The sequence below is a fragment of the Brassica rapa genome, chromosome A09, assembly GCF_000309985.2.
Source record: "Brassica rapa cultivar Chiifu-401-42 chromosome A09, CAAS_Brap_v3.01, whole genome shotgun sequence".
Classification (NCBI taxonomy): Eukaryota; Viridiplantae; Streptophyta; class Magnoliopsida; order Brassicales; family Brassicaceae; genus Brassica; species Brassica rapa.
In genome coordinates, this window is record NC_024803.2 from 43,609,903 (window position 1) to 43,625,947 (window position 16,045).

At 37.3% G+C, this 16,045-nt stretch overlaps 3 protein-coding genes across 4 annotated transcripts; all 3 read right to left on the reverse strand.

Annotated features, from left to right (window-relative positions):
• Window positions 1–136: 136 nt before the first annotated feature.
• LOC117128168 (elongation factor 1-alpha 1) lies at window positions 137–2,713 on the reverse strand. Its single transcript, XM_033279976.1, has 3 exons — window positions 2,578–2,713; window positions 1,414–1,895; window positions 137–1,317 (listed from the first exon to the last, which is right to left on the reverse strand). The coding sequence occupies exons 2-3, from the start codon at window positions 1,873–1,875 to the stop codon at window positions 430–432; spliced, it is 1,350 nt and encodes a 449-aa protein (XP_033135867.1). The 5' UTR covers window positions 1,876–1,895; window positions 2,578–2,713; the 3' UTR covers window positions 137–429.
• Window positions 2,714–3,298: 585 nt separating this feature from the next.
• On the reverse strand, window positions 3,299–10,148 carry LOC103843428 (tRNA ligase 1). Of its 2 annotated transcripts, XM_009120159.3 has the most exons (26): window positions 9,901–10,148; window positions 9,408–9,707; window positions 9,271–9,321; window positions 9,089–9,171; window positions 8,676–8,775; window positions 8,494–8,572; window positions 8,262–8,385; window positions 7,866–7,972; window positions 7,650–7,778; window positions 7,462–7,526; window positions 7,203–7,367; window positions 6,944–7,104; window positions 6,810–6,841; window positions 6,472–6,647; window positions 6,274–6,353; window positions 6,101–6,166; window positions 5,592–5,989; window positions 5,420–5,517; window positions 5,274–5,334; window positions 5,082–5,158; window positions 4,896–4,967; window positions 4,734–4,810; window positions 4,574–4,654; window positions 4,152–4,254; window positions 3,905–4,063; window positions 3,299–3,818 (listed from the first exon to the last, which is right to left on the reverse strand). In XM_009120159.3, exons 1-26 carry the CDS (start codon window positions 10,012–10,014, stop codon window positions 3,420–3,422), a joined length of 3,357 nt encoding a protein of 1,118 aa, XP_009118407.1. In that variant the 5' UTR covers window positions 10,015–10,148; the 3' UTR covers window positions 3,299–3,419. The 2 variants fall into 2 exon arrangements, with proteins under 2 accessions (XP_009118407.1, XP_009118408.1); XM_009120160.3 differs by lacking the exons at window positions 9,408–9,707; window positions 9,901–10,148 and having other exon boundaries at window positions 3,420–3,818; window positions 9,096–9,171.
• Window positions 10,149–11,563: 1,415 nt separating this feature from the next.
• On the reverse strand, window positions 11,564–15,977 carry LOC103843427 (LOB domain-containing protein 1). Its single transcript, XM_009120158.3, has 2 exons — window positions 12,616–15,977; window positions 11,564–12,121 (listed from the first exon to the last, which is right to left on the reverse strand). The coding sequence occupies exons 1-2, from the start codon at window positions 12,847–12,849 to the stop codon at window positions 11,732–11,734; spliced, it is 624 nt and encodes a 207-aa protein (XP_009118406.1). The 5' UTR covers window positions 12,850–15,977; the 3' UTR covers window positions 11,564–11,731.
• Between the last annotated feature and the right edge of the window lie 68 nt (window positions 15,978–16,045).

Consider the following 16,045-nt stretch of genomic DNA (forward strand, 5'->3'; position numbering starts at 1 on the left):
TGACTGGGTGGTACACTGTTTTGTTTTGTGTCCTTTACAAATTGCTTTAGGGTCGGACACAAATGTCGTTCCTCATCGAATAATTTCTTTTTAAGAATACCTCTTGAAATTATTTTCAAAACCAATAAGAACAGAGTGAAAAAACAAACAAGAAATCAATATCCGCAGGAATGTCACCATATCATAACATAATATGAGAAGAAGTCTCAAAATTCAGATAACAAATGTAAAGCAAAAACAATGTTGCTTTTATGTGACGAAGCTCCGCCACCTCCTATCAAGAACCCAATTACGAGACTTACGTTCTGACGGAGAAGGGACGAAACTGTAACACAAACAAGCAACAACGTACCAAACTAGAGTAAGAAAACACACAAAGCTCTTTAGTTCATCTGCGGTTGATGATGATAGAGTCTCGATGATAATAGTTCACTTGGCACCCTTCTTGACGGCAGCCTTGGTAACCTTGGCTCCGGTTGGGTCCTTCTTGTCAACGCTCTTGATAACACCGACTGCAACAGTCTGCCTCATGTCCCTCACGGCGAAACGTCCAAGAGGTGGGTACTCAGAGAAGGTCTCAACAACCATGGGCTTGGTTGGAGTCATCTTCACCATACCAGCGTCACCATTCTTCAAGAACTTGGGCTCCTTCTCGATCTCTTTTCCAGAACGCCTGTCAATCTTGGTGAGGATCTCAGAGAACTTGACGGCAATGTGGGAAGTGTGGCAGTCAAGAACTGGAGCGTAACCGTTACCAATCTGACCCGGGTGGTTCATGATGATGACCTGGGAAGTGAAGTTGGCAGCACCCTTGGCAGGGTCATCCTTAGAGTTGGATGCAACATACCCACGCTTGAGATCCTTCACAGCAACATTCTTGACGTTGAATCCGACGTTGTCACCTGGAAGTGCCTCCACAAGAGACTCGTGGTGCATCTCAACGGACTTAACCTCAGTGGTCAACCCTGAAGGAGCAAAGGTCACAACCATACCAGGCTTGAGCATACCGGTCTCAACACGACCCACTGGCACCGTTCCAATACCACCGATCTTGTAGACGTCCTGAAGTGGTAGACGGAGGGGCTTGTCTGATGGCCTCTTGGGCTCGTTGATCTGGTCAAGTGCTTCAAGGAGAGTTGGTCCCTTGTACCAGTCAAGGTTGGTGGACCTCTCAATCATGTTGTCACCTTCGAACCCAGAGATGGGGACGAATGGGATTTTGTCAGGGTTGTATCCAACCTTCTTCAGGTATGAAGACACCTCCTTGATAATCTCATCGTACCTAGCCTTGGAGTACTTAGGGGTAGTAGCATCCATCTGCAACAAGAAAACAAATACGCAAAACACATTTGTTAGTATCCCAATATAACACTACAATCACAATAGCCAACGAAAACTGAGTAGTTAGTTCACCTTGTTACAGCAGCAAATCATCTGCTTGACACCAAGGGTGAAAGCAAGAAGAGCATGCTCACGGGTCTGACCATCCTTGGAGATACCAGCTTCAAACCCACCGGTGGTGGAGTCAATGATGAGGACAGCACAATCAGCCTGGGAGGTACCAGTAATCATGTTCTTGATGAAATCACGATGTCCAGGAGCATCAATGACTGTGCAGTAGTACTTGGTGGTCTCAAACTTCCAAAGAGCAATGTCAATGGTGATACCACGCTCACGCTCAGCCTTAAGTTTGTCCAACACCCACGCATACTTGAAAGACCTCTTGTTCATCTCAGCAGCCTCCTTCTCGAATCTCTCAATCACACGCTTGTCAATACCACCAAGCTTGTAGATCAAATGACCAGTGGTGGTTGACTTTCCAGAGTCGACATGACCAATGACCACAATGTTGATGTGAAACTTCTCTTTACCCATGGCTACTTGTCAATGCAAATCTGCAGCGATTAAACAATGCATAAACGATCATTCAACACAGTAGACATATATCAAATACCAAATCTCAAAATCATTCATCACAGTAAGCTGCTATCGGAATCGAACCGATTTCTACCACAATAAAATTTTGTGGTGCTCTATCCTTTGAGCTAAGCGAGCTATAATTAATAAAAAATCATGAAATTCAAGATGCATACAAGACGAAGATATCATCAGATCTTGTTTTGCTGATCTCGAATCATCAGTTCACAATACACACTCATCTTAAGATCGTACGCTAGTTCACTCAAATAGATCCATCAGCTATCGATCACATGATACAATACATCACACAAGCTCAATTCCAGAATCAATAAGTTCTATAAACGATCCTCTATCAACAACGAGCATCAAATCCAAGATTAAACAATAAATCTGCAGAGATTAATTGTAAGCGAGCTATAATTCATCGGATCCTGTTATACTGAAATCACACGCATCGAAAGCTAGCTAGTTCACTCAAAGAGATCCAATCAACTATCCATCACATGATACAATACATCCTAGAAGCTCAATTCAACAATCAAGAAGATCTAAGACGATAGATTAACGATTCTAACCGATCCTATGCGTATCGAGGACCGTTTCAACGAAGATCGAGAGAAGAGAAAAGAGAGCGTCTATGCGTATAGAAAGGCTTACCTCAGCTAAAGCGATAAGGCGAAAGATCTAGGAATGAAGAAGAGTGGCACTCAGAATTATTTATAGTTGCTGATGCGAAGGAAACCTAGGGTTTAAAGATCAGATCTTATGTACAATTACAGTCATGCCCCTGTATCTCGTCCTCCTTTCTTTTTTTAACCTTGGTCGGTCGTTAAGAAAAAAAAAGAATACTGTTTATTTTTACCCTCCGGTAATTTCTCAATACTTACCCGTTGACCCGTTCTTCTAATTGATACCTTCGGTCGTGTTTCATAATTCCCATAACTACACTGCAAGCAACGTTTAGCTACTAAACCGAATTCGAAAACCACATTTTTTTTTCCATAACTTGTACATTAATCTGCAGAATGTAGATGCTATGAGGGGGCGAATAAACCGAATTCGAAAATCGAACCAAACCCGATAAAAATGAATCTCAACCAAATCGAAACCCGACATCAAAGGGTATTGTTCTATCTGAATCGAACCCATATTGATATCCAAATTGAACCCAAATTTGCTCTCTAGATTGTGTTCGAAGACAAAAGCTCTGAATCAACGGACTCAACATGTGTCTTGAAATAAACACAACACCAACATGGTTTTACAGAAACAGTGCATATAGCTACTGACCAACATTTTCTAATAAAGAGACACAACCATTAGACCATAACGTGTTCTTCAGCTTCTTGAATGCGATTTGTGACTACTTAATCCCTAATGCTAAGTGATTCAATGTCTCATAGATTAACCTCAAAATCTCATGACAATGGAAACAATTTATTACAAAAAAATACCATAACTGTCCCATTCCACGAGCAATGTCATAATCTATAAGTACATCAGAAAAACTCCAGAGGACCTGCGACTGAGGCAGGAGGATCTATCACTACGCGGCTAGCCTTGCCGTCTGCGTAAAGCTGAGGCAAAGCGTTGGCTTCTTTTGCAGTAACGCCTTCTCCAGTCCACAACGTGACATGCGGCCATTCGTTCTTGGAGACTATGGTCTCTCCGTCCACAGATCCGACGTGAGCTGTAAAAGCAGCCATCTCCTCGTTGAAAAGGAGCTCGGTGAGCTCTACGGGGACTTCTCTGTTTAGGTGTTGACCGTATCTGGCTACGGCTGCTACTCCGTGGCTTCTCTTGTGAGCAAGCGTCACGTGAGCACGTTCGAGTTTTTCCTCTATGCGGTGCTTCTTCCCTTCTAGAAAAGATCTCATTGTTGGGTTTGATGCGGCCAACTGATAAGAAAAGACAAACATCCATTAAGAACACAGTTCACACAGAATCTCGAGCTCATATTTGAGTTTAGAATCATGTTGGTTACCTTTTCAAGAAGACTGTGGACTTGAGTAACAGGTAAGTTGATGGCAGCGAAGACAATAGAACCATGTTTTGTTTTCTCTGAGCTTGGTGGTTTGTATTCACCCTTTGCTATTCTTTTTAGCTCTTCACGCACATGCTGAACCGCAGACTCAAACGGAACCTGAAAGGTGCAAACAAGAAAACAAAGACATCATATGCGCATCCACTCTTCTTATACACTTGTGTCATGTGCTGTTCAAAGCAGTTACCTGAATAGAATTGAGATACTGTGAATTTGCGGCTAAAGTATTGCGCAGCTGCTTCTCCCATTTAGTCCACTCCGCTGCATAGGTTCCTTTTGAGGACTCAAGTCTACAACAACAAAAATTAGAGAGAAAGCAAAAAGGTCAGAAACAACCAAACCAAAGATAGCTGATGAGATGAAGTGGAAAAAACTTTAACACAAACAAGAAATAATGTGTGTGAGCACAATCATTCATAGGGTATCAATCTCCTGAAACATGATTCCATTGTCCATCAAATCACAGGGTAAACAAACATGAGTGCTGTTACTAGTGCATCTGTTAATGTTTGTATAGACAGTGTTGCTCAAAATATAATACGAACAAGTTTTATCGGTTGACATAATTCAACTTATCAAGTCATGTAAATGGTAGTGTTGGCTACTCACCTCCCATGCCTTCTACTGTGGAGCTGGAACAAGTCTATGCCCTCCTCAATAATCGATTTAACAGGATCAGGTAAAGGACTCCTGTAATACCGCACAAAGAGATGTTACTTGAGTGGTTTAGTAACCAAATGGATATAAAGTTGCAATTACAAAAATATACCTTTCTGATCTCAACAGTGGCATCTTGACCAGTGAGCCAAATCTATCAATCAATTCACTCTCAAATTCTTTGCGGCTCTGAAAGTTCAAAAGACAGTTCAAATAAATGTGAGATCCAGTAATGGATCTGCTTACAGAACAGTTGGGCGTATGTGATATATACCTTGCCCTCATAAAGGTGGTAGAACATCAATAGCACATAGCCTGCATTCGAAGATGCCTTGTCGAGATTCCCCTGATAATATCCATTGCATATGAAAGAAACAATACCTTGTTAACAAATACAGGTTTGTGATGAAGTTGGATGATACAGCTGAAGACAAACTGTGTATAAGATGCAACTGCATACCGGATGGTTAACTCTTTGAATTACACGGAACATGAAAACAGCCAAGGCATCAAGTGAATATGGGTTTGACTCGGTTCCTGCAATATTCACATGGGACCCAAAAGTTAATAGTGCCAAAAAAAAAATTGCAGAGAGTACATAAGATGAGCCAAGGCAGAAAATCATCATAGAACGGATACATAGTTTACATACCTTCAGAATCAGGAACGACTGGAACTGCAGAAGTCCTAGTTCGCCTACACATGTCTTCAATCTAAATAGGAAACACACAAAATTATTACTGAAATGAGACTTGTTAAGACACACGTAGCAGAGATTCTCAGCGTCGAATATATTACCTGTCTCCAGACATCTTCATTTGGGGCATTTTTGTCAGCCAACATAATTGATTGAGGCTTTTTACGACGTTCATCAGCAACCTTTGGCCAATATTTTCCTGTCCAGGATGTAGAATATACAATCATTAGGTGGCATTAGCAAAACTGAGAGGCCATAACAATTTTGAAATACCTTTGACAAGATCACCCATCAGACTATGCACTGAACGATCATCTCCAAGACCTCCTGGTGCGTTCAATAACTCCTTACAAAGTGCGGACTTAGCACATCCAGGAATACCTGGAAAGAATACAATTAACCCCTCGGCCTTTTGGACAGCTTCCTTCACAGCTGGCTCAGGAGTAGCTGGTGTCACTTCATCTTTCTTCATAAGATCACCTTCTTCATCTAGATCACCGTCAACAAGTGCCAAGAAGTCCTCAGCTCTCACTAGATTCCCAGCAGACCCTACCAAAACTTGATTTTTGGGGCTCCGTTTAGCGTACTGCTCCAGGAATGGCTCAGCTTCGCTTAGATATATTGATGAAGATAGCTGCTTATTCCCACACTTTCTTTTTATGTGAGCAGCCCTGTATATATTAAAAGAAACATTCAAGAAGTAGAAACTTTTCTTAAGAAATAAGTTCCAACAATAATCTATGAGGTTAGTCTAGATGTGTAGAGTAAAGTGATTCTCGTACCATTCATCAAGCATCTTGCAAAGTTCCTTCTGCTTTCCATCAGAAGTACCCCATATCTTCATTTGCCTGGATACAAAAACAACAGTAGTTTAAAAAAGCAATATAAAATTACAGCTTGATAACTTCAAGATAACTCTCTATATCTATGTATTCATATGGAGAAAGCAGCTCACCTAAGGTAATAGGCTTTATAAGCTGCCGGCCCCTCTTTAAATAGAATTGATAGGCCATTGCGGATCAGAAAGGTTCTCAGCTGTCAAAAGAATCGAAGACATGTCCAGCATCACGATAACAGTGCAGTGAAAGACGTAGCAAAGTGTAATAAAAGAAAATTTGCTCTAGCCAGAAGACATTCTTGAGAGAAAAAATACCTTATATGTAAGAAACTTTAATTTGATCATTAAGTTAGCATCATCATCAGCCAAACCATCTTTTCCTTGCTGACCACTGTTTTCACTGGCATCTTTGACCGCACTATCAATGCTTTTCAGAGCCATCTGATCCCTTCCTTTGTTTGACTTGAACAAATTAATATCAACAAAGAAACCTGAAACGGAAAAACTCAAAAAGAATCACCAACACATATAGTTAAACAAAGGATGAGAAAGAAAATTTAGGCGTTATTAAGTCTAGCAAATGAATCAGAAAATGGTTCATGGAGATTGTCTTCAAGAACAAAGCTAAATGATAAGCAACAAAAAATGTTTACCTCGATATAAAGGCCACAAGCCAGGCATGTGCCTGAAACAAGGTAATTGTATGGTTGAGTTAACAGAAACCAATATTTTCTTAGTTCGGTCAAACTAAAAGGCATATGTAATTAGAGAAGTCTTTAACGATAACCTCATCTCTCTCTGGTAACGCCTAAATCCTGAATCACTGTGCACATGGACAACCAATTTATAAAATAGGTTCTCAGGTGACACATCGTTAGCTCTATTAAAATTATGGTAACACTTGAATGCGGCTGGAAGACGTTTTTCCTTCATCAAGCGTATCATTTCCTGTTGAACGCAAATTTCATCAAAAACACATAAATAAATGAAAAAACATTTTGCAAGTGAAAGATGCATATATAACAAAGATGCAAAGTTCAAGTTACCTGTAATTTACTAGTTGAATAATCTGCAGGCTGAGCTTGGAGGAATTTTGTTACAACAGATTTGTCAGCATTTTTCGAATGAGAATCTGCAGATTCATCTCCAAACCAGTCCAAGTCACTGGGGCAAAAGCTTGGGCCAACACTCTTTAAAAGTGCTTTTATTTGCTACAACACCCACAAAAAGGAAAAAAGGGCCTCTCTTAGAATGAGAATGAGATGACAGCAAAAAAACACAAAAACACTCTACAAGTTTTCGAACCTGTTCCTCGTTAGATCTATGGGCAGCACATATCTCTCTTAAACTGAGTCCCAAATTAAGATCAGCTGAAATATTGAAAAAAAAAAAAAATCAAGGAAGATAAAAATAAATAAATATCTATATGGACTTGAATAGCATGGAATATTATGAAACTAACGCAAAAAATAAACAAGGATAAGATAATGCACCTCCATCAAAGGGTGGTGGAGGATGATCTCTCAATACATTTTCCATATCTCTGGCGCTCCCACTGCTTACGATACGCGCCACAAGACCCTCTAATATCTCACCCTGCACCTTCACATGGTCCTTGGAGGCTGCTCATTTTCATCCAAATCACTCAATGAGCTTCATCAAGTTGAATTCTTTGAAAAAAAATATATGAATTCTCAAAAACACATTACCTGGGACTGATATATCAGCAACTTCATCAAGAGCTCTACAGACTGAAGTTGCTGTCCCTTCTTCACAGAGTGCATCAAATGCGGCAAAAAAGGAGGTCACTGATTTCCTTCACAAAATACACGTAAACACAACTGTTAATATACATTAAAAATACTTTCGACAGTGTGTTCATCCAAGCACATCAGTATATGGCTGCTCCTAGTAAAACCACAACTCTTAACGTTTAGACTAGTAAAATACATCAACCAGATTCTACCAGCATATTCTTACTATACTTAGGTTGAGTAAGCTGACAGGATCATGCCAAGCTGTGTCCACACAAGATTGTTCAGAGATATCAAAAAGCTAACTAGACAAACACTAACAAAACATTAGCTAAATGTTAACTAAGTTACCTTGTGGAAAACAGCCAAACATGGTTTGTTGGTAGACGCCATTTCCGGCAAAATGCAATTATTTCGGAAGTTGAGTAAAACTTTGGCTTGCCATTACCTAACTCGGTAACAGCCGTCACCACCACTGCAAGATGCAAATTCAACATTTCTTAACTAGACGTCTTTAGAAGGCTTAATTAACTTCTGTAAGTAAGGTAATGATTATGAACATCTAAAAAGGAAAATACTTCACCATAATCATCCAGTGGGCGTTGACCATGATCTCCAAGAACAGCTGTAACCAGTTCCATAGATATACACATGCGATTTTTCTGGGAGAAGATAAGCATATTATGAGATATCCTCTTCTAGCAATTGACTAAGCCTTGACAATTTGAAAATTTTGATTGCTTATGGTTCTGTCCATGGAAATACCTCAAGAAAATCATTAAATTCTGCCTCCTTATTTAAAGCCTTAGTTCCCCAAGCCTCCCTAAACATCCGTGAAAGTACAAAAACACCAACCGCAGTATAGCTGCAAATGAAGCACTGAAGTTAGCATGTGAGAGAACCTTTTAGCCGCCATATCAAACGGCAAGAACCAGAAAGCTCCATATTAACAGCATCAAAAATTAAAAGAAAAAATAAGAGTACTAAAATGCATTTGAATAACTAAGATGGAGGAAGCAATCCATTCTCTAAATGAAACTAACCAAATATAGAGATTGAGTATGGGTTTATTCATTAGTAGTTATCCCTTTAAGATCATTTGTGAAAAGCTCGTCATGGAAAAAGAAAGGAATATACAAAGATGAGTAAAAACTGAAGCTAGAAATAAATGAGCTTACATATTACCAAAACTGTTCTTTGCATATGCCCCACCACTGTGACCGGCATACATAAAGAGAGAGCCTGAATGCTTAAGAGATACCTATAAAGAGTGAAGTACAAAAAATCCGCAAACAGTTAGAACTTCAGAGTGTCAACAGAGGTATATTAACATATAGAGTGTATGTAATGTTATTTATACCTCCACCGTTGCCAACCCCTTAGATACCATCTCTATCATCCGTGTTCTTATCTACCAAAAGCAAACATAAACGCAACATGTAATAAACCAAACTAACAATCATCGTTACATAAGAAGAGAACTAGTGAGAGTTTTACCTCTTGGTCCGTCTTTTCGTTCTCAAACTTGGGATAGAAAGTGGCTCTGATCTGGGCCTGGCAACAACTCGACTTGTCCACAGTAAAATCTTCCAAGAATTTTCTCTGATTGACACTAACTTTTGATCCATATGACTTAGGCTTCCATACTTGAGCATTAGTGTTCTTTTCCTCAAGACTTAACCCACTAAGCTGGCTGTTCACTGTTTCTGTTGTTACAGAACGATCACTACTGGATCCAGATGGAGCATCCATCTTCGGCTTTACTTGCCACTTCTGATCACCGTGAACTCTCTTTATCTGCCAACACAAACAAAGATAATCAAAACCGTAAAGGTGCAGACTTTAGTAGTGCCCCACACATTACAAACAAAGTCCTAAAGTCAACTCTTGTAACCAGAGAATCAAAACCATAAAGGTGCAGACTTTAGAGAGATGGTTATAGAAAGTCGATAAATTTATGAAATTAGCTAAAATCCCAATACGAACCCACCTGCTTTTTAGGCATATCCGAGTAGAAACAAAGATGGGGAGCTAAGGTAACGTGGGGAGAAGATGATCGGAGAAGAGAGAATGTCAAGAGTGTTCTGCGTGGAACCAGAGACATCCACACGTGGATACTTCTAGTGCGGACACACGTGGATATCGAGATGGGAGTCTCTCGAACAAAGCGGTTGAGGTTTAACTGGCAGGAAGACGGAGACGCTTGTAGAAAGTGTTATGGTGCGGTGAAGAGCACTGTAACGAAGATGGTTATGCTAGTTAATGGGCCTAATGTGAGCCCAGTTTCGTTGCTGTTGGACCATAAGAACATCGGAATTAATCAAATAAACGGTTCATATGAACCGAATACAATTATTTAGGGGTGTTCAATCCGGATATCGGTTCGGTTTCGGTTTGGTTTTTTTCGGTTTTCGGTATTTCGGTTAGTAAAATATAACTACCATTCTAAATCCATATTTACTTCGGTTCGGTTCGGTTTATATACCGTCGGTTTTCGGTTTATTCGGTTTTATACCAAAAAACATAATTATTTTGTTTGAGATCATATTATATGAATTTTAGAGTCATATTGTCAACATAGTCATTTATTAAAAATATATTACATGTTCAAATAGATGAACAAAAAAAGTAAAAATGCTTCTACCATCAAATAAAATAATCAATTCTATAACTAAAATCAAAGCTTGAAATTTTGAAAACAAAAATATGAAACAAAACAGAAACATAAAAGAAAAGTTTTTCCACTCATCCATATTTAGTGTTCATTAAAGTCATACTTTTTCAATTGAAAATTTTCCATTAATTATTGTCCATCAAATTTATAATCTTCATATTAATTAAGTGAAGACTAAAATAAATCAAAAAGATCAAAAAAAGACTTAGAAAATAAGATGTATGAATTGCGATGTATTGTTATTTAGTTATAGTTCAAGTGTTTTACAAATTAAGGTTTTTATTACTATAAAATTATGGTAATAGTTATTAACACAAATTTAACTTATGTAACAAATAGATTTTCATGTATTGTTTTAAAATAGATACATATTTACATGTTTCTACTTTTAATCGGTTTTGTTCGGTTTATTCGGTTTAATCGGTTATATACCAAACCATATCCAAATCCTACGGTTTTTATAAAATTATATCCATTTGGTTTATATGGTATATACCAAAACCAAACCATATTATCTATTTCGGTTTGGTTCGGTTCGGTACGGTTCGGTTTTACCATATTGAACAGCCCTACAATTATTATATAACTTGCTGATCGGTTCGATGCATTAACGAGATCATAACCGAATTGATTGTAGTTCGGTTCGGTTTGTTCAGTGCGGTTATAATCTCAGGGCTATTTGGAAGAATTGTACCAACTTAAACTATTTTTTTGCAGTTTTTACACCAGCAAATCTGAGTTTCAAATCCTATAATAATAAAATTATGCAAATTAATTTTAAAAACTGATAGGATACAAGGAATACGGTGAAAGGTAATTTTAATAGAACGACTCAAAATCCTCATAAGACAATAAAATTGTCGGTTACTTTTCTTTTTGACATCGAAATTATCGATTTTAAAATTGTCTATAATATTTGTTTTATAGTTTGTAACATCATAATATAAAATATATATGAAAAAAAAAATTAAATTGCCCGTAAAATATAACCTTCTTGATATTATAATTCTTCAGAGAAATTCACCGTATATTTATTACATTTCAATGTATCTCTAACATGTGTATGCAGTATGCTAAATTGCTAACTAACCCTGAGTAACTTGATATAGGGTTTTGAAGTGAACTAGTCAAAATCATATAGTTAATATCATATCAGAAGAGGATCACACCACAACATCAATGAGTTGGTGTTGAAGTATTTGTCTTCAAGGAATCCAAAATCATTGCTCTCTTCGTCTGAGCTGCTAATGAACTCATCATGCTCACAGTTTCCCAAGGAACTCTCAAAGGCCATCATCTTATGCTGGTCTTGGTTTGGTTGGTCCATGTTGTTAATCAATTCTAGTAAATTTGATCTTTGAAACTGCATGCTCACTATCTCCACTTGAGCTTTTGCAAGCTCTGCTTGGAGTTCACTCACTTGTCTTTGTAGATTGTATATGGCACCGGTAGAGCCATACACCGGATCTCTAATTCTAGCTTCGGCTTCATACACCAAACTTTTCACTGCATCAATTCTTTGTGATTCGGGAAGTTCCTGAAACAATAATAACCTTTTATGATAAATTATAAGCTAGTACTTTTTGTGTTTGACCAACAAGAGTAAAGACCGCTCCATCATTCTACAAGACTTTTTCAAATATGCATGGAAAAAAAGTTGACAAAGACAATTGATCATCATCATTATATATGTATATTGTTATTAATTAATAGAAATTATATTTTTACTATGTGAACTAAAGAAAACAAGAAGGAAAAAGGGTTAGATATGTTGAACATGTTATGCAGCTTTATATGAAGTTTTCATTGACATTACAGAACAAGTAATGTCTAATTTTTAAATGACCTATGACTATGACCCGATTTTTCCAAAACAATCATTTCACTAGGCTCCTAACTAGAACAAAGACAGCATTACCATCTATCTATTAATGATATAAATATATTTGGTTTTATTTAAGATACAAGTTTAATTTTAGTATACTAAAAGAAACTACAATTATTACACCAGTAGTACATAGTTATAGCTACCTGCAAGAGCTTAATGATGTTGCTGGCTCCAAATACACGGTGGGCGATGCTGAACTTGGCTGGCTCCGTTGGAGGAAAGTACGGTGCCAAAACGCACTTCTCTCCGCAACGCCGCCTCAGGATTTTGCAAGCGGCGCATGGGCTAAGTACCACACGCGGTGGTGGAGGAGAAGAGGCCGGAGAAGCATAAATGATAGCGGCAGAAGCGTCACCTTTACTCTCCATATCAGGCATTATCAGCTTAGGAGGTGAATTGCTTTTTGGTGGGGAAAGTAGAGAAGTATAGTATTTATAGGGAGCGAGACAAAATGAGGTGATCACGTGACATCAGAAGCTCGAGTTATAACGTCATATATTTTTGGTTGAAGCATATATATTTTCACTTTACTGTGGTTACTAAATTCCTTCCACGCTTTCAAGTTTCAACGGTTGCTTGACTTTGGAACAAATAGTTTCTTGATCTCTTCTTGATTTTTCTCCATGCTTAACTACACATTCCAATAAGACATTAAAAGTCCATAATAGCTCACGTACATTGGTTAGTCTACGTACGGGTCTTCTACTCTTAACGTCTAGGTTCTAGAATGGTGTTTCTGCTTATGAAGATTTTATCAATAGAGTACTCCAAGATCACATAAATGTCTTCTAGCCAATTCTTTCTTTCTCAAGCTTGTATAATCGTTTTTAAATTGTTAACACAAAATTTGAGTTCATATATCAGATATGAAAAACTGAAAATACTATGAAACAAATATTAAGTTTGATGAGTTTCTGTCCTAAAACTAATTATTTATAAGTGGACTGATTTATCACTCAGCTTATATCACCTAAAAAAATTCTAATGTGGGATTTGGTTTCTAATATCCAAAAGAATATTTGAACCAGATATAACTTTGTAGAATACTTGATGCATATAAAGTTATACACGATAAATAAATTTTAATGATGGTACAGTTTTATTTATTTATCTTATCAAAGTTGATCTTTATTCACCAAGTTTTATTTATTTATCTTATCAAAGTTGATCTTTATTCACCGGTGACTATTTGCAAGTCGTACTTTAAGTATTGGTAGCTAGTGAAATAACAACACAAAAGGCCAAGTGATTATTTTAGGTGGCCTAATTTTTGCTGAATCGTATTTTGTTTTTATTAACCAATATTCTTGGAACTCCTTTGTATTTTAGCTTTGTATATTTGTCTTAAAAGACTTTTTACATGAACGACTTATCTTTCGAAGTGACGGTATCTATATGAAAAATACAAAAACACTAGACTCTCATATATATTAATAAATGAAAACTGTGTTTAAGACTTAAGAGTCACTTATAAAACAATATACTGGATCGAGGTAGGCTTACTTCCTAGCGGTCCCAAAATGATCAATTATTCATAGTAGTATCAATTAATAAGAAAATTTTAGAAATCAACTAAATAGAAGAATGACACGTATAGTCATGTGGGATCACTAGTTATTGGGTGTGCTCATGTTTCCACCTTCAACAGCTTGCTATCTCTCTACTAGACTACTACTATACGTACTCTCAACTAAATCTCCAACTCCTTTATGAAAATGACTAAAGATTTTTCTTCTTTTCTCTAGATATATACTGTATATATTGCATCACACGTACGTATATCCACGCCCAGTTAGGTACTTTAGATGTTACTAGAGATCAATTAGATATCGACTTTATGATAAGTCTCTGAGTGGAGGTTTCTTTTAACGTCTTTCGTTCTAGTGGAGCTTATCTGAAGTATTTGATTTTAGACGCAAAAGTGAAGGATCACTGTAGAATGTTAATTCTGCAAAAGGGTTACGTATGTTATGTATCATAGTCTGATTCATTAAACTGGTCAAAGATTGCATCGTGCACCCTAGGGAGATTGTTAGTTTGATTGGGCTCAATAAATTCTCCAAAATCCAAATGGTGTAAGTGTAACAGTATCACCCGATCAAATCATTAATACGTAACTTTTTTCTCAAATCATTTTCTTGTACATTTGAACTATATATACATGTTTAAACACACAACCAATACTTGGTCTTTTAAGAATGTATTACACTGTATTATAATCTTTAAATGTTCCCCTCAAAAAAGGGATATACTAAAATGTTGCCAAGTGTTCGTACACCAAGTTACGATCACGGAACTATTGACAATGATTATCTACTCAAATTCAATCGTGGCATCTCAATCTAGTCATGTAACGTAAGTTTTTAAGTTCCTTGCGCACGGCAGAAATGAAGACGTTTGACTCGTTAATTGACTAAACGTTTCAAAATATTCCTGTCTATGATATACTATATTATATTTCCTTTATGTATATTATATAGTATATCCATATATCTTTGCCTTAATTTGTCTCACTTAGTACAGCTAAGATATTTTTTTTCAATATGCTAGTGTTTCTTCTTTCTTTTGAAGCTATAATTGCTTTGAATTTCTTTTTAAACCAAAGAAGAAGAAAATGAAGTGTATAAAACAAAAGTGACCCACACGGTATTGAAAGAGGAGTTGTTAACTAATGTTACACAGCCAGTTTCCCACACAAAAGAAAATAGCTTCGAACTCTACACGGTGTGAATGTGTTTCGCAAAAAGCCACTCCACTCTTCGTTTCTTTCTTCGCCGCTCCATTCTCATTCTCATTATTATCATTCTTTTTTTCTACGGACAAAGTAAAAGAAGTAGAAAAAATAAAAGTAAACTGGTTTAGTGAACCGCAAAAGATCCTTAAGCTAAACAAATAAGTCGTTATTTTGAATGGCACTGAACTTCAAGGTCTTTATTCCCTTGCTGTGGCCAACGCTCCAGCCACTGTGGTTAACACATGCGGCGTCCCAGGGCCCACTCCAATTTCTTTTTATTAACATATATAGTGTAGATTCAAATTTAAATAGTGTTCTAAAATGTGATAACATAAAATATTTAATCAAGCTATTCAAATAAAAATGAATAAATAAATTAAAAAAGTTTAAAGTAATTTTAATAATATTAAAAAAAATTTAAAAGTTGACAATTATAAGATCTAAAATTATATTTGCTCATGGCCTTTATGGCACTGAGCCGGCCCTGATCACATGGATCAACATCAAGCCGACATATCTGCTGTGTGTGGTCTCCCTACATGCATCTTCAATACACTATCCAGAGGTGACAACAATCTTGAACTCTAGCTCCAGAGACAGGCTTCTCTATAGTCTCTAGCTAGATGGGGTTCTGTCACATTCCTTAAGCTGAGGACGACAGTTGGATCTCTGTAATAAACACTTTATAAGAGCAAGTCCATCCATTAGAACCTTAAGAAGTTAGGATCACCACCCGACTAACAAACCCAATTGTCATAGCCAGCGGAAAAAGCCCACAAACAACAATAGACATCAAACCCAGAACCAAAAGGCTATTTACCAAGCCCAAACCACAAAGT